Genomic DNA, 25857 nt, shown 5'->3' with positions numbered 1-25857 from the left:
GCAACGTTTTGAGGACATTTCTGACGTCAAAGATGCTGCTGAGAGCTGGTTTGTGGCCCAACCAAAGGACTTTTATTTGAACGGTCTTGAAAAGCTGCAACTACGCTGTACCAAGTGCATCAGTCCCAGGGGGGAATATGTTGAATAAATGTGTTATTTCATAACTCTGGCTTTCTTCTTTCTTGGCAAAGCTAGGAACTTCCCAGCACCCCCTCATGAATTGCTGTGCACATCGATAACCATACATCATTTCACAAATGTGAGGTGCCTTTACTATATCAGAATTTGTCAAGTTTACATGGAGTTTACACCATCAGTGGTCATCAAACTTCTTGGACCGACGGACCACTAAATTTTTTGGCTTCAGACTGCGCATGTGCGGGGAGCCGGGTGTCACTCAATGAGGAAGAAATATCTCCTTTAGTGACATCATTATGCCAGAACTCGCCCACTCTAAACCTCTAAACCCAGTCCACGCAGGGGGGGGGCATGGTCTGCGGCTCTGGCAAGTGCTCCCTCCCAGGGGCGCACTGTCCAGAGCCACGGACCACCGGTTGGCAACCGCTGATATAGATCTATATTAATATAATATTGTGTACATATGCATCTATTCATATAGTTATATACTATGTGATCTTTCTTCGGGAATATTAATAAAGTGAGCACTGATGACACCATGAAGACTTCAGATCAAAGGGATTTTCGCATTGGATTTGTCAGGGTAAAATTATGATTAAAACTGATTTAATCCAGATAAGGCCACCTCATTTTCCTAGTAATATAGAATATATAATATATAGGCAAGAATTCAAGAATCATAAAGTTAGTTTTCATTTTGTTTGATTAGTATTTGTGAGTTTACTATTGAGGTAGCAGTCAAATTTTTCTTTTAACCTAATTTTTTGGTGACGTTTAGTTGTAAGCACTTATTTTGGGATAAGAAGCCCTGTATACCTATGTTTTTTACATTAAAATGTACCTATACAGTCCTTTTTCTTGCCACAGTAATTTAGACACATAATAATGACTGACATTGGTAAAACCAATGTTTTTGGGTTGTGAAGATATTTTTAAGTTCCTGTAGGGAAAAAAAAGGTAAAATATAGGAATCCTATGCAGTTTTTTAGGAACTAAATTGAAGACACAATGGTCACAATGCTTACTAATAAACCATCATATAGACTGTTTGATTAAAGTATGCACATTATAACACAGCATGGTTCACATAAAATTCCCCTACCACGGCTATAAAACACACTACAGTCAAGATTCATTACAAGAATGAATTTTATATTCTCAGGTGAACAGAGGAAAACTCACATAGAGAAAGCATAGAAACCCAGTGAATAACATCATGGACTAGAATCATACAATTTGCTTTACTGACTGATCCATGGGAATTCTCCAAGGAGCTCCACTAATAAATAAATCAATAATAAGAGTCTGGAGAGATGTCTACATTCAATGTCTAAATTCCAGAATGTTATTGAGTATATAGGCTAGACAGCAAAGGTAGAGAAGAGGCAGAAGAAGTATAAATATTTTACAGGACAAATAGACCTGAAATACAAATTGGCATGTATGAAAGAATTCTGATTAACATTTACAGATAAATCAGCGCTGAAAAATGTGAAATTAGTATTTTTGATAGATATTTATGCTTGGTACTTCTTCTGTTGGGCCTATGTAGATGCTATGTAGATGCTTTTTGGTACTGTGCCCATAAATGTTTTTGCATTGCCATGCATTTTGAACACCAGGGCAATGCACTTGCCTTATTTTGACTTTTTTTTTAGCATCTTAGGGCATGTTGATAGCCCATTGATTTTCAATGGATTGCCCTAATGCAACACACAGTAATACATGTTAACACATGTGATTTAATGAACCACAAAGAACTAAATGGACCCTAATGAATATAATTGAGGCACGTTCCTGTTAGCCTATCTACAGGCTAACAGAAATAAATCCCTTGATTGCATAATAGAATCCTATTATAGCCCCAAAGGAAAATAAATACAGGAAATAAAGAAATATTTAAGTGTGTGTAAATTCAAAACTTTTTTACATCTTAGTTTTAAATAATGTAGGAAAAGGTTTGACCTTTTCATACTTTTTTTTGATATCCCTGTCTGTATCTATTTATCCATTGTTGTCAAGAACTAAGGGTAAATATAAAAATTTGGAGTTTTCAACAGGTCTAGGTTAATTGTAAATCTTCTAACAGGGATCTCTGTTTTAGTACTGCCAAAGGGGCTAATTAACAGCACTTTGGGAGATTTTCATAAAATTTGGGTCACACGTTTCTAAAGTGTGGTGTGTTGTAGACATTAGTAGTAAATACAATGTCAATAAAATCCCAAATTTTTCCCTAATATTTGAGAAAATAGTGTAGAGTTTGTACCAGAAAACTGTAATCTTCGAGGTAGGCAACATGTGGGGCATTTATGGCATTTTTACTCACTGTAGGTTTTTCTCTCCTTTCTACCTTTGTTTGATATTTGTACCCAGGTCGGAGGGATGTTGAATTTGATAAGGTTTGACAGTTGTAAAACTAGTACATGTGTTGTAAATAGATTTTTTCATCTCTGATGTAGAACTAATCTCCCTGATAATCAGCCCATATATAGCCATGGTATATTTTGGTTTTCATCTGCTTACATTTTCTCCCGTTATCTTGCCATTCAGAGAAAATTTATGCATAAAATGATGCTGTGTTGTGTGTCTTCACCTTGTATTGTACTTTTAAATGCAGAAGTCAGCTTCTAATAAAGAAACATTAGAAATCAGCACGACACTGTGCAGGCTGAAAGCTCAGAGCCTTTCACCGTCCCACTACTCAATGAGGCGTTTCTTATGAAACTATCCCCTCACAAGATGATTTGTATAATCATGCCATATGTGATATGAAAAGAAAATAGAGGCTGCACATAATTTTATTTGTTTATTCGAGCAGAGAATGCTCAGTGGTTTACTTTCTACATTGCCTTTACAATCTTTTCGGTTTAATGAGTGTTTACAGAGTGTCTGGATGCTGACCAAACATAGGAATCAGAATTTACAAGGGTTTATGTAGAATGCCATTTGTTTAGCTACCAGTCATGATAGGAAAATAGCTTAGAAAGAAGAGATTGGGGAACTTGGTAAGAAGGAAATCAAGACAATTTTTTGCTTTTGATCTAAAGCTAAGCGTGTTATTATTAAAGCATCAATATTGCTATGATCCTGTTAGAATGCACAAACAAGCTGAAAGATGCTGTACAATGCTGTACAAATTCAATTGGGAAACAATTGAAACAAAAAGGATACTACAATTACTTATAATGGCGCCTAATAAAGAAAAAAAGTGTATAAGTCCAAAAAATTATAATTCTCGCAAAAATGTACGTAAATTTTAGAGTATAAACCATGGCTTTGTTCTTAAGCTTCTGTCCTGTATATCTTTATATGAAAATCCTGCATGCATTTAGGCTTGGTCCACACTTGCATTATTTTGAGGCTTAATATGTCTTACAAAAGGCAGCACATTAATTTAATGCATTTGAAAAGAGCATGTACTTCTTGTAATACAGCACACCACAAGACAAGCAATGTGCATGCATTTTAGAATGGATGGAACCACAGCACACCAATGCATGGAACATGCATTGCAACATTGAATATGGTAACTAAGTGTGAACACAGCAATGTGAACCTGGTTGTTTTTTTAATAAATAGGAAAGAGCTTGTCTCCATTAACATTAAAAAATCTTTACTTCCAGATGCTTTAAAAATATTCTCATCTTTTTAGGTGTTGTATGTTTATTTTGGGGTAAGTCATGATTTCTTTTATGCTTCCTTTATTTTTTTTTTGTATGAACGAGACACAATGCTGCTACTTTTATGTATACAATATTATATACATGGGGCTGTGTCAGTATTTGGATGTTTCAAATGACGACAAATCTTTTGAAAACTGCCACCAGTGGGACTAGATCTATAAAGGAATTCCAGCCATTTGTAATCTACTTCACCTGTCTATGTGAATGTTACAAAATGGGAGCCCTAGTAAAATGTGTTCTTAAACAACAACTGACATCATATATGTATTGGTAAATGTATTTGTGAAGTTGTTTGTGAGTTTACTCTAGGTTGGCTAGTCCCAAGTGAAATAAGAATGTCTCAAAGGTGTCTCTGAGTTACACTGCACACAGACTCATTCATTATCCTACTTGTTAGTGCCTACAACAGAATGAGGCAATAAACAGAGGCAGCATTCTCATAGCGCTCATGTGCCACAGGAAACAAATGTCATCATTTCCACCATATAATAGGTGCAGCCATCGTTTCCCCCATATGACCAATATACTTATCATGTCCCCATAAACATATACCACTGAGTAAAGTGCAGATCATTTGTCAGCCCAGCAGCATAAAACAGAATAGAAGGATACTAACATTACTTGAACATTATTATTTTAACTGTTAGTGTTCTCTAGCTTGTTTTTTGGCTTGCCCTACAACATTACCCCTTCAACCTCTTCTCCAAAGATGTTTGTGCGTCATATCTCTTTCACAAGCTTTGCAGACCCTTTTCTTCATCAGAAAATGCAGAAGGCTCACTTCACCATTCTGCTATTCCTGGTTCATTCTGCCAAAATAAAATTACTAAATAAAGCATTTCTGCCTTCATTACATGATTTTTGAATAAGCGAAATGATCACTAAATCTCAGCAATAAAGGTGGACCAATGCTGGTAGGAAGGGCCAGCACAAGGCTGTGGTAAAGCCCATATGTGATATTAAATCTCCATGATTGAAAGGATGTGATAAATGAAAAGATGAGCTAAGGACAGTAAGGCTGGGAAGAAAAGTCTAGATGATGGTGGGGGTCCATCAACCAGGAGATAAGTTGGCCTTTATCTGACTTTCTGCAACTTTGAATACACCCTATAAGAAGCTTACTATGTGTGGGGAAATCAGCATCATCATAAACAATTATTTCAAGAACAAGACTGAACCACATACAACCGTACAAGAGTGGAAGCAAGGCTGGAATTCAGCTTTTGAGTTGTTACCAGAACAATGCTAGAGGGAAAATAACAACTGTCAGGTGGCATTTGCGCATTTGCCTTCATTTAGAATTGTCTTTGGAACAGAGAATGAGGACATATTTTTCCATCAATGATACAGACAGTAACACTCATTTCTTATATCAGCTTCAACCCATCCTCCATCTCCAAAACTAAAAAAAAGACTAGAGTTTAAATTGTACCAGAAAAAGTAACTGGTTTGTTTGAGAGCAGGTCCCAGCTAAAGTCTACGTTTAACATCCTATACTTTCCTAATCACTAGAAAATACATTTTACCAACAAGGATTGATGCTGCAGTTCAAACCTAAAAAAGTAGTAACCCTACAATACATAAAGGTCAGGACTTCCACCTAAACTGGGCAGGTACATGACATACAGTTCCACCTAAATATGCACCTTCTTCATCACTGGCCCAAATTTCATAGTGCCTCACCTGCACTTAAGGATTCCCAAACAATTCATACAATTTTGACATTTTTTTAGATTGGAGCATAGCATAGGCACACCCAATATCACATCAGTTCAGTTGGACACTAAGACACCAACATAGAATTAGGAGCATCTTCTGGAAACTTCCAAAAAAAAGGCTTCTAGGGAGTAGTTTGTAGCAGTATCTTGAATTGCTGCATATTGCATACTAACAACCCACAAAGGTTGATTTTGTGAGTTGATATTAATTTTACTTTTTGTAGTCAACACATATTCTACACATGAATTTGCTTCCAATAAGCAAATAAATAAAAATCCAGAAATTTATGAATTCGGAAACATGGGAGCAGAACAATATGTCCCATGTGAAATGAGTCATGGTTAGAGTTAATTTGCTGGAAGTTTATAAATAATTGATAACTGAATCATTATTAATTGATTCATGAGCTTCAACAGCACAGGTTCAGTTTTTTATGCATTGTATAATCGCTTTCACAAAAAAGTAACTATAAAAAATGAGCATGTAATCCTAAGACATGTAGTTGGCTGAAGATAAAAACCTGGTTCATCATAAAGTGAACATGGGGTACAAGCAGAGCAGGATCCTTTCTTTAATCAGCGGCTTTGTTCATCGCAAACATGAAAGGATTAAACTGAGACTGATACTTTATGATGATGATGATGTTTTATGATAGAAAAGCTATTCTTCTAGAGTGGAAAGGTCCTGTAGCTCCAGGTATTTTATTTATAGATGGAACATTACCTAAATATGCATAGTTGGTAATACTACCTAATTTAGCAAATTCTGGTATGCTGGGTACACATGTGCACCTTCCAGTTTGAGTTTGGAGTAAGTAAGGGCAAGTAAGGGGTAGTGATATTTGTGAGAGAATATAATGTAGTATAGATTTTTTTTAACTCATAATTAATAAAGGAAATCAACAAATAAAAACAACCCAACTTATATATAACTAATGAGATAAAAGGCGTTAATTAGGCTGTTGGTTTCAAGAGACTTAAGGCTTGACTTATGTATGATTGTTGACTTATGTGCCAGACATAGGTAAAATATTGCTAAGAAGTAGACTGCATCTAATGGCCAGAGAAGTAAACCCTCTCACTATTCTTCTTTGAATAGGGTAAACATGCTATGCTCAAGATTTCTGCTTAACCGCCATTTGTAGTCTTACCAGGAAACACAAACAAGGAACACAAAGTAGGTTACTCACCCCAAGCGCAGTGCACTCCCCTCATCGCCTCTTATTACTACTTTCAGTAGAAAGTAATGAGAAAAAATACCAGAAACCACGTAAAAACCTAAATAAAATAAGACTACTAGAATCCCAACCTGAAATGTAATGGGTTTTCAATAGTGCAGATACGATACCACCAACAGTTCATATTAGGAAATGATACTTTGATGAATAAATGATGTAAAAAGCGTTGCCTAATAAATTATCTAGATATACCACTAAGAACGATTCTCACCTAATGACCATAAAGTTCAGCCGAAAACTACCGTATTTTTCGCCGTATAAGACGCTCCGGAATATAAGACGCACCCAATTTTAAAGGAGGAAAATCTAGAAAAAAAAGATTCTGAAAGATTATTCCCCTTCTGATCACTCATGTGCCATTCATACCGGTATTCCCCTTCTGATCACTCATGTGCCATTCAAATTCCCTTTCTGATCACTCTGTGCCTTTCAAAATCCCTTTCTGATCACTCTGTGTCATTCAAATTCCCCTTCTGATCACTCTGTACTTTTTTTCCACTGTACGGCAGTTAGGACAGGGAACAGCAGGTGGCGCTGTGCCGGCTTCTTTCGCTCTGCACTACAGACAGGAGAAGACACACGCTGCTCAGAGAGGAGAAGAGACACAAGCAGCATGCAGCCAGCGAGGAGAAGAGACACACGCAGGATCGGGTATCGGGTGAGTATATTATTTTATTATTTTATAACACATTTGTCATATAGGACGCACTAACTTTTCCCCCCAGTTTTGGGGAAGAAAAAGTGCGTCTTATACGGCAAAAAATACGGTATATAAGGTAGATACATAGCTGTTTAGTTAAAGATCCAAATAACTAAAACCAGGTGAATAAAGTTCAGGAATTGTTAACTACTCATACCTTAAACCTCCCTTCTGTCTAGTATACTATCCCCACACCAGTATCTCGATCTTTTAAATTATTTTGCAAAAAAAAAATAGAGATTCTCAACCAGCAACTTGATTTCTAATGGAAAAAGTACAGTAAAATATAATAAATGCCAAAACCTGAATACTTATTGCTTGAAATGACCTACATTAGATAGGCTAAAAAGATCTGCACTGGCTTCTTATGACCAACTTCACATTTATTCATTCTTATTGGACAGATATTAATATTGATTTTTCTTACCTTTGCTATTGTATATTTCGCAGTATGGTTAGGGGACTAGCAAGTGAATGGGATAAGTAAATTAACAAGATTTATTAACCTATAAAGTGCTTGGATTTATAATTGTGCAGGCCTCCTGAAATACCTTATATAGAAATATTGCCTAACAACTTTAGAGTAGAAAGAAAATGAACAGAGTATTGCTTTCAGCATGCATGTCTCATACTGTTCTGATTAGCTATAGAAAGGTGATTTTTTTGTCACCTTACCATACAAGCTTGTTTAATTAGGAGTACATTGTATCCCCAGTAAGCCGAATAGGTTTACTAGACAATGTGGTCACGAAAAATTAATCATTCATAAAAAAAAGAACATTGAAGTAATGTAAATCACAATTGTGTGCAGGTGCCCACAGAAAACAATTCTGCTTTTATTGCCTTACTCTGATGCTTTTTCATTGATTGCCGTAGGTTATTGAATTTTGAACAACAATGTTATTAAATAATGTTCTTTTGGGTTTATTTAAAGTTATTCTGTCACATGTGAAACTAGATCACAGTGTTGTAGAATCACTTTTTTATGTTCATGCCGCTGTTGGCAAGAAATCCAATATAAATAAAAAAAGAAAAAAAATTACTGGCACCTTCTGTTTAAATTAGGACTACCTTAACATGAAGTCAGACACTGCCAATGCTGCTCTGATCTTGGACAATGGACGTGCAATGCAATTATGAAAAATGGCTATGTACGTTTAGGAACCATTCAGATTTCTATAGAGTTGTTGCTAAGTGTTTTCATTTTTTAATTATTACTAATATTTTCCCTTTAGTAGCCCTTGTAACCATGTAAACAGGGTTTCTACTTTATTTCCTAATTTCCACTGGCTGTGCAACTGGTTTCCTCTGCAGCCGTTTCCATAAGCAACTATAGTATGAGGTCACAGACACTACACTCACAGTCCATTTACACAGTCCATCGTCACATCACTAACTGTCCCTCAAGGGGGCTCACAATCTAATGTCCCTACCATAGTCATAAGTCTTTAATACAGTCTAAGGTCAATTCTGGGGGAAGCCAATTAAACTAACTGCATGTTTTTGGAAACCCTCGTAAACACGCAAGCCATGCAGATGGTGTCCTGGCTGAGATTGGAACCCGGGACCCAGTGCTGCAAAAGCCAGAGTGCTAACCTCTGAGTCACTATGCTTCCCCCCAATGCAAATCCAATAGCCCTGCATTGTAAGTGTTGGAAGCTGGGTTCCCACCCATAGATTGAAAAGGAATCAGGTCAGATGTAAGATTAGCAATGTCCTGCTTGTATTCCCGCTAGGTCTAAATCAGAGATAGGCAAACTCCGGCCTTTAGCATTAACACTTCCACTGCTGGGGTAAGGGGACATTCTCTCTTTTCCGTATGCATTGCAGAGGAGAAATATTTCCTTTCAGGGGCGTTCCCCTCCTCCGTATGCATTGCAGAGGAGAGATATTTCCTTTCCGGGGTGTTCCCTCTCCTGCGTATGCATTGTGGAGGAGAAGCATTTTCCTTTAGGGCTGTTCCTGGCGGGGGGCAGAGCCATCAGCGTGGGACTCGAGAGAGAGTCCGGCCTAGTGTGCCTTCTTGACCTCCTAAAATGGCCTAGTAGCCAAAAAAGTTTGCTGACCCCTGGTCTAAATGAACATTTATTCCTTGCAACCCCATTGCAATACATTTTTTTCCTGGAGTTCAGCATTAAAATTTAATAGTTTTCTATTTAATGTGAATAAAATGGAATGATGCAATTGTAACTATCCTTTTTTCATCCAATATAACATATACCACTAAACAGAACCAGGATCAGAATGGCTTCCTGTGATGCCTTCTCTTAAGAAGGACATTTACTTTTAAGTTTAACATGTCTGGCATGTTCACTTTAACAAGCTAGCTCAAAGAGCAATAACAATGTAAAGATGAAGAAGTCCATAACAAGCACTTTGCACGTTGCTCCTAATAAATAAGGTCATTTGTGTCATTTTCCAGCGTAGCACCAATCTAGTACAAATGTCAAGTGCTTTGCAGCCAGTACTGGATGTAAAAAGACCGTCTCATTTTCTCGCCTAACTGTACATTAAAAGAACTGGTTTACTAAGATGTTTTGTTGTTGGCTTATTTAGGCAGCGGTTTATTATAAATGGAACCGTTTTAGAGCTCTGATGTTTAGGGTACTTCACAAGTGGACATTAAACAGCAGTAACAATAATGTAAGTAACTAATTATAAAGCTTGCTGCAGTTGGCAGAAAGCAGTAGCTGATTAGTCACATCTAATGAAATAAAAAAGCAGATGTTTTCTTGGGAACTGCTTAACTACATGTTTCTGTGCTGGAGCTACAAGCACTGCTGCAGTTGCTTCTGTCATAGTCATTAACTAGTAGCTTCTAATAGGACATTCTGCTGTTCCTGTGGATACAGTAACCTTTGTGTACTGTCTCATTTTCCGATCGCTTGGGCAGACACTTGACACTCTTTACCTCTGCCAGCAGTAAATTGCAAGGTTGTTTAAATGCTGAGACAATGCAACATATCAGGGCCCACACATGAGTGAAGTGTTTAAAAATGTAAGTAGCATAACGAGCTAAAATAAATTTCTATGTGGGTTATAGTTTCTTTTTTTATCCATGAATTTAATGTATACAGAAGGAGAATTTCTCTCTTTGTAACGGTATATGGTGCAGCATGTGGCTTGGTTTTCTAGTGCATGCAGATAGTACTGTCTTCTTTCTTTCGTAATTGTACCTAGGAGAATAGAGCAGCATGTATTAATGTCATGGTGGTTATAATAGGGCAGAGAGAAAAGCAGAGTGAGAAAGCAGTAGGAATGGATGGGAAGGGAAAGGAGAGACAATTGCACATTTTAGGTCTTGAGATTTTTGACAGATTTAGAATGACCTACCAGCCAAGTGACAGACTAAAAAAGACAACATAATTATTAGTGTGACTGCAATGCTGAGACCCTATTCCATCCATTCTGTCCAGCGTCAAGTGACAGTCTTTTTTTTTTTTTTTTAGTAATGACAACCTTTGTATAGAATAAGTTTTGTTTGGTTTAACTCGTCAGCTTGTCATAGACAACATGAATTGAAAGGAGTTTCATTAATAGCTTGTCTCAGTCTGGAATGCTTCACCTAAGTTTACAGACTTATTGACTACCAATATTTAAATGAATTACTATATTGTAGTACTATAGTGTACTATATTGTGATATACCTCAAGGTTTATTTAAAGGATCACATTTAATGTGAAGACGTATTACATATATATGTTTTTCTATTATATTAATAATATTGTTAATAAATATTTCATAATATTCTTAACATTTACTGTACATGCAGACCAAACAATCCAACAATAGTGACCATGGTGGGATTTGGGATATACTATAGCATTACCTTTAACTCATTATTTAAATTGAGTTCAATAAGAACTAAATTAAGTTATTACATACAATATATATGTCACATACAGTATTTCTTTTTTTCTGCTGCAACATTCTTCCCAAAAAATGAGCACTAGGAGCTCGGCCAATAATTGAAGTGGCATGGTCCTGGGTTATCTAACCATTTCTTCCTGCTCTGCATCTTATCACAGCACGAGTTTAAAAGAATACTTGATTAGTTGCAATTGGTTACTGCACTTTGGACAATACTTTTTTGCCTCATTAAATAAAACCAATATGCATTCCTGGTAGATCTAACGGGATGAGATGCTACAATGTTTACTCAGACAGGTAAAGAAAACTGCAGTGTTGTCTGTGCCAATTATAGTTCACAAGGACCAACAGCTGTTCTGCTTTGCAGTTATATGTTGTTGTCTTTTAACGTTGTTGCATTGATTGACGCTTGCTATATTGTTATTTTTAATGATCAAGATGAACCAGATGTGTATCATAGTGATTCTCCTTTTTATATTGTTGCCTATTAAAAAAAAGGTGAGCAAATATTTAAGACCCATAGCTCTTTGCCAAGAATGATTAATAACAGTCTGTTCAAATAAATCTGGGAATAATAATAACACAGCACAAAAGAGATATCAGCTATGAATGGTGCATTTTGTTCTTTAATTAGCAGTATACATTTCACTTCCTTTTTTTTATTCAGGTGTAATTTGTATTAATATGTCTTTCTTTTTTTCTTTTAATAAGCCTCGTTCTCTTAATAAGCCATCTTAATGTCATTCTATACATTTTTTTATAGTTAGCATGGTTGTCATCCATGACACATTCATTCCAATCACTTCCTACAGACTGACTGCTAAAAGGGAGGTTGCTCTTATTAAAAAGTGGAAAGTATGAATGTTACAATTGTCGAATGTGTTGTTATGACTTAACTAGAGATGACAGTAATATGTAATATGTATAGTATTTCAAACCTGTAGCTTAGCTTAAAAGTGTACTTGTAAAACAGTATAAGGAGATCTTTATTCTTGTTGTCCAGCAATTATCACTAGGAAAAAGATGGTGTACGTATATATATATATATATATATATATATATACACGTTTCTCCAAATCTAAACCCTATACTTCCTTCTGCAGACCTTCCACATGGGTTAGATGGCCTCCTTACATGACTCCAACATGCCAATACAATGGTGCCTTGCCCATCATCTTCCTGAGTTATGCACTTAAATCAGCCATTCATCCTTTTCAGGAATTCCACAATCCACAGTGGATTCTCAGGAGTCTTCATTAGCTGTCCTTTAAATCTAGATCAGGGTTTGAGGAGGTGGAGGAGGGTATTGTGGTGTTGAATATATAGGTATAGATACATGGACAGACAGACAGACTATATGGCTATTTTTTTAACACACATTTCCTTTGTGGTCTATAGTAGCTATTTTAGGTTTTGATATGTGAAAGTAGCAGTTTTTCCCAGCACGGCGTGTTAAATTCTTGGAGTCTGTGTGTTCTCTAAGGATCTTTAAGTGGCAAGGCACATTTTAGATGACTTTATTGTTTGTTTAACTGTGCAGCTTTAAGTACAGTAATGTCAAAGAATAATTTCTGTTGGAATTTCTTGTAGGTATCCGTTGAGAGCCAGAGAGACCTAGAAATGGGACAGCAGGAAGATTGATGCTGAATATAGTAGAAGAAATAACCCAGTTTGGGAATTAAAAGGGAAACTTCAGTCGTGAGTGCTTTTTGCTCACATCTCTATTCCTGCAAAATGAGAACTTTCAAATGTCTCTTACTGCTCATATTTTGGGTGATTGAGCTTCAAAAAAGCTCTACAACTCCACTTCCGGATAGGACTATTGCCACCACCACAGAGCCACTGCTGGAGGAGCAGGAACCTGGCCAGGGCAATGACATGGAAAGGAGCCGATCTAAGAGAAGCTGGATGTGGAATCAATTCTTCCTGCTTGAGGAATATACAGGATCGGATTACCAGTATGTCGGCAAGGTATAGTTTGTTCTATATTCACAGTTTGAAGAATTGTAAGCAAAGCTTAAAATACTCAGTTTACTCGATATGTTTACAGTATATAAACAATGGATAACAATATTTCTTTAACAGCTTTGTGTTCCAATACCTGTAATCTTTCCTTATTTTGAATTCCCACCATCTTTAGCAAACTGCCTAAAATTTCAAATAAGTTGACAGATGGAATGGCTAAAATAGCTGAAACAGATTAAAATAGACATTTGCATAGGTGCAATGTACATATTGTTTCTCCTGGCTGCAATTGTATTTTTTTTTCTTTAGTTTTGCGTGGTGTGTTCATTTTATACTAATGTATTACTATGTATAATAAATCATTTAATACTGGTTACATCCATTACACAGAATTCACTAAGTAATAAAGGTTTTTGAATTTGTAGCAAAGGCTGTTTTTCTTTAGACTGGGGAGGGGGGCATTGAAATGAACAATATAGAACAAATTGGCCTTTCATGATCCCTCTAATGTGGTAAAAAAATACTATTTTGTTATAATACATCTTACAAACACAAAAAATACATAAAATAAAATGATGGTTATTTGTTAGAAATAAAACAAAATATATTACTTAGAATCATTTGTCAGTGTTGAAGTAAATTACTTAAATGACCGTCACAAGTAAATAACCAACTTTTTGAACATAGTTCTATTTTCTAAATGAACAAAAATAAAAAGGTCATTAGTATATTATAAAAACATACAATAATAACAATCAAAGTTAGAAAATTTTACTGGGGGGGGGGCACATACCCACATTAATCAAATGGTAACCTTTGATTTAATGGTGTCTTCCCAAAAACCCCAAAGTACCCCCTGGTTCAAAATGTATATAGGTAAAAGGTGATGATAATGCAAATTTGGTGAAAATAATTATCCCTGTACAATATCTTGCTACATGCTGCTTGCTAAATATATAATAATTTCCATTTGATAATTACCTATTCTGAAGCATTGGCTGAGGCTAACTCCCAGCTGCCTACAACATTCAAGACAAGGATCAATTAAAAGACTGATCACCCCAGTTTCCAATATTTAAATGCAATACTCCAAATTCCACAGAGATTTTTGGGTGGGCCAGGCAACGATCATATCTCCAGCAGTGGTCCAAATTGGAATGCAAATAGCACGAGCTATGATCCCAACAAGATGCTTCCCTGGTGGCAGAACCAACATCGTGTCGAATGCTATTTTTTTCCACAATGACCCTTTTAATGGGGAATGCTACAATGATGCTTTTACCTATCAATGGTTAATACTTGATTGGAACATTTATACCATCTATAGTTTAAATGATGGTAGCCTTTCCATGCCAGTCATTCCATCCAGCCATTCAGTCTACGATACTTATCAACCAAAAAAATCTGTTATACCAGGTATGCCCTGCTGTAAATTATCATTCTTAGTGGTCTTAGGAAGAACATTTAACACAGGAGCTTGAGGATGCTATATTTTCAAAAATTATTTTCCATACTTAATAATATCTTTCAAAATTGCAATAACCAGTTTGTAAAATCTTTTTCCAATTGCTTGTTCAAAATCAAAAGAAACAGTTTATCATATTCTTTCATTTTCAAAACCAAATTTCCCCCTTTGTCATAGGGCTTAATTGTTGTTGAAGTTTTATATTTTATTAATATAAATGCTCGCTGATGATATTTGTTCCAATATTGCTCCACTTTTGGGGTAACCAGTTTGACAAACATATTGCTTGAATGGATGAGATGCATTAGTTTGAGCTACTAAGCTCTGTAAACATCAGAATTTTTCAACGGTGAAACTAAAAAGAGCCTCAGACATCTAAAGAGAACCCAAGAGTTTAATCACCTGTTGGTAGCTTATGAAAATCTCTAACTAATGCGTTTTCCCATTACTTTCTTTAACAACAGGAAATTATGTCTAGGGGTAACTGACCACAGTTAAAACCAGAGGTTTTAAAAAAAATATATATATATATATATATATATATATATATATATATATATATATAAAGTTTCCTATTTACTGATGTTTTAAATTGATATAGATATTTAGCAGGGAAAGTTCTGTGGAAATAAAGTCAGAGCATTACACTCTTAATCTTCTGGGGACAGCAGAAATAGCACTAGGGGTGCATTGAGTGCATTTTGCAGATAGCCTGTGGCCATTTGTTAACCTAATAAAGTTTTTTTAAGTTTAATTGTTTCTTTAATGCTTGTATGAGTATGTCAAAGTTGCTCTGAGTTGGGAGAAGAAACAGAAGAGATATGCACAGTATGGGCTCTCAGTAATTTATCCCCGTAACAGGGCCAGCATCTGCCACCAGTAACTGAATGAGTGACTTGTATAAGGAAAGATGTTCCATCCCTGATACATGGCTCACAAATAAGGAATTTTCCTCTATCCAATTATACAAATGTTTGCAGCTAATCATTTCTTCCCTTCCTTCTCTGACAGTTTGCCAGTATTTCAGCTGCAGGTGTTGTATGGCACTATGTGGAAATTAAGCTTTTTGTAAAATGAGCATATTATTAAATAGGGAAATTGTGTGCTGTTTAGGGATGACTCTAAATGGGGAATTTTGTTCTGCTAAGCAGATTCCTGATAAAGCTGAATTATTCATTGTATCAATCTGTGCGTTCTGTTATAAAGGTGAATTAGGTATAAAGTAGTGGTCTATACCAATAACCTTTTGGAAACACCAAAACACACATCACCATAACAATAGCTCATTGTAGGATATCTACTATTAAAATTGAGTATACTTTATTGTAGAATATATTTCAGACATGTGGTTGGCATGGAGATTAAATAGTTCCGGTTACATGAGTTGAATGCTATGCTGGCATTCATGTACACATTCATGTACAAATATTTCTTGCACTTAATGACATTTATTATCAAAATTAGATGAGCATCAGGCTGCCTTTTAGAAAGTTTATGTTTCTGTTTTTCTCTTTGCTACCTTTGTGCCTGGAATCCCAGACAACAGATTTGTAAAGTATGTTGAAGTTTTTTTATTGATGGAAAAATATTTTTTTTAAACTGATGCACAATTTAGTATTTGAGAGAGAGAGAAGAAGAAAACAAGCAAAGAAAAGTTGTTTTCCTTTTAGATATTCTAGGCCTTAATTATTAAAGCTCTCCCAGACTCAAAAAGATAGACTATCATGGTAGAACTTGGGTGACCTAGCCAACCTGGATTAGTTTTGGAATGGGAATGGAAAATGGAAAAACCATTTGGTATTAGTTGGTGAATGTTTTATATCCTGAGCCAGATCCATTTAAAATGTGCTGCACTACCCAAGTTCTGCCATGATAGGCTATCTTTTCCAGTCTTGGCATCGCTCTGTTTTTTATAAAATAAAATAAAGGATATAGTTACAAAACTACTACACAGTTCCTTTAAGACAATGAACATAACTGCTTTTAAATAAAACATGTATGCATGTGCTTTAAACACCTGTTTAGAAAAATAAAATAAGAACCAGCACAATTAGATGCTTCAGTTTAGTAAAGCATCCCCAACGTTCTTATAAAAACACGTGAACTGTAGAATTCTTTAAATAATTACAGAAAACATCGTATTTTTCTTGTTCAGCATTGTTGCCAATAAGAAATACAACTAGCATAAAAAAATAATTGAACCATAAAATTTCTTTCCACAGATCTCAAGGTTGACGTGGTGTATGATTTTTAATCTCTGCATAAAGTATTTTATTTTATTGCACTGTATTTGTGAACATTCTCTAGGTATTTGCTTCATATTTCTATGCAAGGGGATTTTATTACCTTTTCAGCAGCTCTAAGAGATCTGTAATGGCATAAGGCTTTTTAAAGGCATGTATTTGAAGCAGCAGGTGCACGTTCTGTAGGTAACTAATGCATACCAAAACCTGCTTATATCTGAGTTATTACAATGATAATTCTTTGCAATTCAACCTACCTCAACAGCAGGTAAGCTGCTTTTATGTGGGGAGTTTTATGGGTAGAAAAAGGCATTCATGATTGCGGGAATGGTAAGAATAAGTTACCCCTGGCTCATACATCAGCATTTAAGTGTATCGGTGCTCGGATTTAAAGACTTAGTGCGAGGAGATGTGTTGTGCCTGAACAGGCTAGTGCCAACATGTTACAAAGCAATGTACAAAAAGGCATTGCAAAGAATATTAAGTAGAAACAATGACCCAGGAGGAGGAGAGGGCCCTGTCCAATGGGCCTAACAACAAGAGGTGGGTGGGAGTAGTAGACAATATGAGGGGAAAGGGGCATGGTGGGTAAATAGTAATAAATCAAGAGGCAGATGAAGATAGGTAGGCAAGCTTGTAAAGAGTAAGTTTTAAAAGCTTTTTTAAATGCACCTAATGTAGGAACTTTTTTTTTGGCTCTGTACTTTCTCATTCTTTATTCACAATTGTTTCAGTACCTTGGCTCTCTTCAAAACTTTTGTGTTCCCTTCTCTTCCCATCTCACACAATTGCAATCATCTGTACCTTATATTGTTTTACAGAGATGGTAAAATTTTGCCAAAACATTGTAACAAAACTGCTTTTTGCAAACAAATAGAATTTTCTCAAATTGCGTTACCTTTTTCGAAGGTCCACTGTGTGTCCATTGTATACTGCCCCAGCCTCGCCTATTACCCTCAAGGATTTTTGAAAAAACAAAAATGGGAAAAGCCTCAGGTGCTGGCACATAGATGAACATCAGCAAAAGCACTCCAGGCTCTTAAAAATATAAAGCGCTGACCACTAACTAGCTTGTAAATTCCCTCCAATAACCATGTGAAACAGCTAAAACATAAGATGGATTATTTCCCAAAACACATCTAATTCTAGTAAATTATTACATTGTATGTGCTTCTCCTGCACAGTATAAACACGATAGGGAAGAACAGTATGTTCTAAAGCTTCATACTACAGTTAGATGATCATCATTGTCTAAGGCAAAATCTATCTTACATCCAGCTGTCCCCCAATATTGTTTACCAATCTGTCCTGGCAGATCAATCAATGACCAAGCCAGGACAACTGCTATACTTTTCTATAGAGGAGAGCACAGTGGGGTGCTGCTCTTGTATTCTTCCCCTCCCTTCTACATAGAATAGCCAAAGGTGTACAGTGCTCATTCATTTGCCTGTCACCAGAAATGATCAGGATAGATAGTTTGCAGATACAGAAATCTGATGTGTAGATAGATGTAATGGATGCCTTCTAACTGCTACATAGTTGAACGACAAAATTCTACTTTACCAGAAGCAGAAAGTTTATTCATTTCAGAATAATAGAAATGGTCTGATGTAGTACAAATTGATGGCTATGTGGGCAGATGGATGGATAGATGGACAGCTGAAACCACCGTCTGTTCTGTTTTCTTCATAATGTAGGTGTAATATGTGTTAAATTGTAAGTACACTTCTATGTAAACTAGTCCTAACTAGTACTTTAGAAAGTCAGTGTAATGCAGAAGCTCTAACAATATATATCTCAAAATCTTTGTCTTGGAGTTTAGCTGTATGTAAAATGTTCTTTTATCTTTGATGACTTTATGTTTTTTAAAAGTGTTGAAGGAAAAAAAATGCTTTGATTAGTACTTCATATCTATGACTCAGTGTCAATCCAAAGCATGTGATGTACTTTCCAATGCTTTAACGCATCTGTGTATAAAGCTAGGTGTCATAAAGAAAGCTGGGCTGTTTACTTTCCTACCATCTGCACATTTGTTAGAAAGATATTGATTTTTTTTTTACTTTTCCTAACAAATACGTTACTAACATTCAGTAATTTAATAAGTGAAATGAGAGGCAAATAACATTGATGTTTTAGATTGAGATTACAAATGAACTTTGTAGTAGACATTGACAAGTATAATTTGTAATATGGCCTTTTCTGAAGATCAGCCCTGCCCTGCCAATCAGCACTTGAAATACCATTAGCTTAGAATTGATAAGGACATCACTGATTGCCACTTACAGCATAGCTACCAGACATATACCCTGTATTTTTAAAAGAAAGTAGTTGGGAAAGGATATATAGAATACAAAAATGTATTATTTGTTTTTGCTATTTTCCTTTTACTTGAAAAAAAAATCACTGTAAAACTATATGAGTAATGAAAATACCCAACTACAAATTATAAAGTAGTTATGGTAATGTTGTGGACTAAGTATCTGCTTCTACACAATAATGGGATGCAGCCCATATCCCTTGTGTTCACACATTGTAATCATAGGTAGTGAGCAACGATCACCACTTTTCTTACTGCAAACAATAGTTGGAAAAGCCTAAAGCTGCATACACACTTCCAATAATTATTGTTGGAAACGAACGACGAATGACTGATTGGTTGAAAATCATTCACAAAAAGGTGATCAACGACGCAGATGAAAGAGGATTGTTGTTGGAAATAAACGACCATCACAGCGGATCTGAATGGCCGACGATCGTTCGCTATCTATCCTGTGTACGGTCGTTCAATGATCAAGCATGTTTCTGCAAAACACTTTCTCCTTTACATATCACTCCCTGTATCGTTCAAACGATTGTATGCAGCGTGTGTACACTATTGGTGGAATATTTTTGAATGATCGTATCGTTACAGCCTGTACTGAATTGTGCCCAATATGATGGTTCAAAAATAATTGCACATAATCATTGATCGGTTGCAATTGTTCGTTTTCTAATGATAATTATTGGAAGTGTGTACCTAGCTTTACATTTTATATATTGCCATATCTGTATATGTATATCTCAATACATGCAATTGTCAAAAAATCTTTCACATTGTATAGTACTTTTGCATTGAAACAAACTTGTTTTTCTAACTCTTTTCCAATATTTACAGAAATGGTCACCAAAAATTAACTAATCAGCTGATTAAAAAAAACCTGTGTAATACAAAAAGTTTGCTTTAGTTTCTCCTGACGCAGTGTAAGCTGCATACACACGTGCAATTTTTTGTCATTGGAAAGGATCTTTCACGATCCTTTCCAGCGATAAGAACATCACGATGCATGAACGAGTGCGGTACATACAGCACTGTTCTGCTCTATGGAGGGAGGAGAGTGGCGGAGCGGCACCCTGCTGTGCGCTCTCCCCCTTCCCTTGCATTAGGATCGCTCATCGTTCTGCGTCCGTGGATCCGCCAGGACGGATCCACGAACAATGAACGACACGCGCTGTACACACGCCAGATTCTTGCCCGATAGTCGACTTGAGCCGATCATCAGGCGAGAAAAATTTGACGTGTGTACATAGTTTTAGTCCCCTTCTTGCCAGCTTGCCTCCCAGGTTATAAAGGTAAGATCAAAAGTCAAAACCCAGTCAGAGTCCACACATTAAAAACATTCTGCTCTACCTTCAACAATCATGCCACTGCTCTCTAAAGGGCAGTAGACATACACCAGAGGCCAGGGGCTAGTTATAGAGAGATTCAAAAACTTACTGATACTTGAAATTCAAATGTCAACCAAGGTACAGTTTTGTATGATTATACTGCACGTTTTTAGGGAATGAAATGATTAAAAAAGCCATCATATGCCTGGGGAGAATTAAAGTTCACTTCTAGGAACACAGACAAGGTTCATAATCTAATAAGTATAGCATAACATAATTATACAGCAACCTGACCTGATCTATAGAGAAAATGATTTTACTAGAACAGTCAATGTTGGAGGGTTTTTGGTGTGGATGAAATTTATGATCCATCCTGATAAACACAGGTAAACCCATATGTATATATATGTATAAAAAGCTTTCAATTGTTTCATGGACATATATGGCAGATGAAAAACCTGTAGTGTGTAGGAGTCTGGGGTTCTTAGTAATAGAATGGTCATAGGCAGGATGAGGGGATATTTTACACCTAAATACAATAAATATTTGCATTAGAACTATATTCGTGTGTATGCTTTTACCTTTAAAACATTGTTAATTTGTGATAACTAGAAAAAATGAATGATAGGGCACACTGTTGTGTTGGGAATTGGTAGCATCTGTTCAGGTTCATTCAAAGCATATGTTGAATGTCCCCTTGTGACACAATAAGTGCTTGCTCCCTCTTAGTAAGAAATGTGCATTGCTCTTTAACAACTAAAAAGACTTATAAAGGAAATTTATCGGTTCCCATTAAATTTTATTTTATATCCAATGAATAATATATTTACAGTTGTATTGAGACTGCTTATTTTACCATCATAAATATTTAGTGGAGGTCTGTTAGTTTCAGTGGTGCTGAGTTTGAATACGGAATAAAAAAGATGAAGGCCACAAAATACAAAATTGCACATGTATAGCGTTTTTAAAAAATAATGTTAAAAATGATTGACATGTTTTAGGAGGCAGCAAATTGCAATATGGTGTAAAACCACCATACTTACATTAAAGTAACATTTAAAATGTAGACTTTCTATTTTATGCATTGCCCTATGTTACCTGCCCTCAAATGACTTTATGGGGAAAAGAACTATGTAATTTCTTTGTAGCTAGTTTTTACTTTGACTTTTTTTTTTGTTCTGCATATAAAATATCTAACTAACCATTTATATGGCTATTGTTTGATAACTGAGTGCTTATGTGCATCTCCTAAAATGACCTTAGGACTTAGTTACATGGGTTATTCTTAGTGATGTTACTGTGTGATTCTAAATTGCCCATGCCCCATAACTGAACACAGCTTTAGTGAAGGTCATACTATGCCGGTGGCTCAAGCTCACAATTAAAGCTAACAATTGTGGAATTATTAGCAATTGTCACATACAGTATGTAAAAGCACATATCCTCTAAACAATACAAAGAGTAGGAAAGAATTTAAGGTTTATTAAACAGTATTAGGATTGTCTACATTTTAATAAGATAAAAGAAATAATTGAGAAAATTCCAATCCTAGACTTTTTCTCTCTATTTGGCCGAGCATGCGCCTGCATACATGTGCAAAGTACTTAAATAGGTAAAATGTGTTTAAAATGTGTGCCATGCTTTTTTTTGCAATACATTTACAAGCAATTTACATAAAAGCAAATAAGTACATGTTAGGTTTAATTGTTTTTTAAACACATCTTATCTGATATTAATTGATGCAGACCTAGGTGATGCTGCACACACTAACATCGATCTACTAAATGAATTTAGACAATTCACTTAACATAGTGAATTTTGACTTAGTGAATGTGGTAAAAATTCACCTTGCAAAGATTACCAAGCTATGCGCATGGATATGTATGAAACATGATTTTGCTTGCACATGATTGGTTAGTTGAAGTCAGCAGAGCTTTATTATATTTTGAATTATATCTCTTGAGTTGATACTTTATACCGCTAAATGAACAGCCTATATTTCTACACCATTCTATAACCATGGCCCAACTGGAGATCTATGAGATCACAGAAAAATGTGAAAGGTAAGAAAGAAGAGGGGCAGGTAAAAGAATGGAATGGAAAAAATGGAGGACCCGAAAGGTGTGGAGGAACAATGCGTTGGGATTACTACCACAACCCCAATAAAATGAAATTATAAGGAAAGCAGTCTGCTATCAAAAATTGGGGAAAGGAAATGTTAAACCTATTGGGCTTGATTTATGAAAGCTCTCCAAGGTTGCTGAGGATATACTTTCATCAGTGAAACTGGGTGATACAGCAAACCTGGAATGGATCTGGTTCAGGATTCAAAACATTTGCTAGCAAATAGCAAATTACTTTTAAGAAATCTATTCAAGGTTTCCTGGGTCACCCAGCTTCACTGATGAAAGTGTATCCTTTCCAACCTAAGAGATGTTTTATATATCAGGCCCAATGTGTCCAGACAACCTCAAATTTAGTTATAGAGTCTGTTAACATAGCTATCAATTTCTTGTTAATCATTACTTTGTATTTGAGGCCTGACCCGAAGCTAAAATGTAAAATCTTCCAGGATTTAGTGGTGGTTTTCTTAGTAACTGTGAACATGAAAAGTAAGAGCTTACCCCTTTTTCAATCAGAACTAGCCAAATTGCTTCCCTCAGCTACTAAACAGAGCTACTTGGCTTTATTTCTAAATAGGTTTAGCCCAATTACTTTACTGAATTATCACTTTGCATAGGATAATTATCTTAGAATATGGTGAACATTCACTATACAAGGAATGCCCATTTATGTGCAAACAAATGGAAAAAACCAAACCAAACAAAAAAAAGTTATCTTGCACATGATCAGATGCTAATGTTAGTGGATCTATAATTCTATAATTCATTCACTAAGGTAAGTCAAGTAACCCCTGTAGAGTGATAGATCACTTTGCTATGTGTTAGGATAAATTAATTACAGGTATTCCCCGGGTTAAGGACATCAGATATACGGACACTTCTAGATAAGAACTAGAACAAGACTTAAGGTGCGTACACACTTCCAATTTTTATCGTTCCAATCGAACGACGAACGATCGATTGGGCAAAAAATCGCTCGTAAAAAAGTAACCAACGACGCCGACGAACGAGGAAACTCGTTGGAAATGAACGACCGGACCGGCGGATCGGATTGGACGACGATCGTTGAACATCGTTCGTGTGTACGGTCGTTCGTTGATCGTCCATGTTCAGAGCATGCGTGATGAACGAACGTCCGTTCACTTTCCTGTCGTGCACATAGTTCCTCTATCGCTTAAACGATCGTATCTATTGTGTGTACAATATCTATGAACGATCGTGTCGTTATCTCTATGTGCAGGATCGGTGCTATACGATCGTTCGTATATATCGTGCAGGATCGTTCGTCGTTCGTTTTCCAACGATAATAATTGGAAGTGTGTACGTAGCTTAACAGAAGAAATCTTTTGCTAAACACAGTTGAGGTTGTGGGTGATCCTGAGCTGAGCTGAGCTGATCTGCAACATTTTGTAACTCTTTAATGACCAAGACAAACTCTGCAGTTTTTTTTGCATATCAAAGCACAGCTTGCTCCAGAAGTTAATGAATGTCTAGGCACCATAAAGGTTTTTTTTGCTTTGTTTGTGATTAACTCACAGTAAGTATTTTTTACAGTAACTGACACCATGCTGCCTAATAATATGTTGAAACAAACCTCTGTCCTAATTGCATTTAATAAAATAATGTACCTGTTCCGACTTACATACATATTCAAACCTACAGTCCCTATCTCGTATGTAACACAGGGACTACCTGTAATTAAAAAAACTCACAGTATTCTATACCAACAAAATGCCTGTGGTGTCATAGTCAGTCTGACTAACATACCCCTTACAATAGCTTCTAGCAGGAGCTTCACTGTTAGATCAATCAGTGGGACAGGTAAGTCCAAACCTAGACTGAAGGAAACAAGTATTTTTCTTTAGCAATGTAGTTCCCAATTACCCCTTACTAATTTCTACCTGTCCTCAGTCAGTAGCCACTTCCCTGCATTCTGGAAAAAAATGATGAGCAGAGAGAACACAGAAAGGCAGTACCATAAATGCCAAAAAATCCAAATTGTGACAGCTTTTTTAAGAATAAAAATGAACAATTGTTTAAAAATAATAATGTTTTTATATATAATAGTGTGTTTTCTATTTAGTGACTTCACATAAGCTTTAATATTATCCCAAATTAGCCCATTTCCTTAAAGAAAAGCAAGGTATAAGGAGAATTATGAAAATGTAATTGTTTAATGGATGTAAGATTTGTGTATCAGATGACACGGCATAAATATAACATTAGCTTAAGACCTTATACAGTGCAAAGCAATCATCTTTTAGCACATGCAGGATAGAAATTGATTGAGTGCAAATCACAGGAGAATAAATTGCCTTATCACTGTTATAGCAGGCCAAATGGTGTCTAAGAGCTGAACATGTTAGGTGACAAATAGTTTTTTTCACAATTTGCAAAATAGAGTGCGCTTCTTGGATACTAATTTAGAATGAGTCTCATATGGTTCACTGCTCTCTTTATGTGCTGAAGGTAGCACAGTAGACTAAGAAAATAGTGATATTATGCCCCTCTGGCTGGTTTGTTCTACCTAAAAAGTAAACGGGGTAAAAGTATTGCTCTTCAAACCTTGCCTTACCTTGATCCAGCAGCACAAAGCTTTATGTAATAGTGAAACCTACCTTCAACATTTCATATGACTCTGGGTTACTTATTGTAGGCAAACATTTTGTGATATTACTATAATAAATATTTTGTTAAAAAATGTATTGTCCTCCATTGCTGACCTTCTTTCAAAAAATGCCTATAGCATAACTCTGATATTGCCTTATTTCCTTTATTATTTCTGAGTCAATGACCTGTAATAGGTAGGCATATCACAAAACGTAGATAACATCAAAAGTTCCTAGCTGCATTACTTCCATGGGTTAGCCAGGCAGCAATAGCTATATATATAATTTATTCTTCAGAAAAGTAATATATTGCTTAGATGGCTTCACCCCCTTTTTTACCCGATGATTCTGACAATAACATTTCCTGTCCTAAAATGAAAAAGCCAAGTCACTGTACTCTTGAGGAATAGTATTGTCACCTCTTTTTCTTGGATTGAAATTATGTACCAATTTGTATGGC

At 35.9% G+C, this 25857-nt stretch overlaps 1 protein-coding gene across 1 annotated transcript in view; it reads left to right on the top strand.

The window, feature by feature from the left end:
- LOC140331105 (cadherin-6-like) overlaps positions 1-25857 on the top strand; it is a 198152-nt gene that overhangs the window by 75355 nt on the left and 96940 nt on the right. The window contains exon 2 of the mRNA XM_072411844.1: positions 12938-13318. Within this exon, the coding sequence (XP_072267945.1) occupies positions 13082-13318 (237 nt within the window). The 5' untranslated portion in view covers positions 12938-13081. The remainder of the gene's footprint in view (positions 1-12937; positions 13319-25857) is intronic.

The sequence above is a fragment of the Pyxicephalus adspersus genome, chromosome 5 (assembly GCF_032062135.1).
Source record: "Pyxicephalus adspersus chromosome 5, UCB_Pads_2.0, whole genome shotgun sequence".
Lineage (NCBI taxonomy): Eukaryota > Metazoa > Chordata > Amphibia > Anura > Pyxicephalidae > Pyxicephalus > Pyxicephalus adspersus.
The sequence above is the reverse complement of the archived record's forward strand: the minus strand, read 5'-3'. Positions and strand labels throughout refer to the sequence as shown.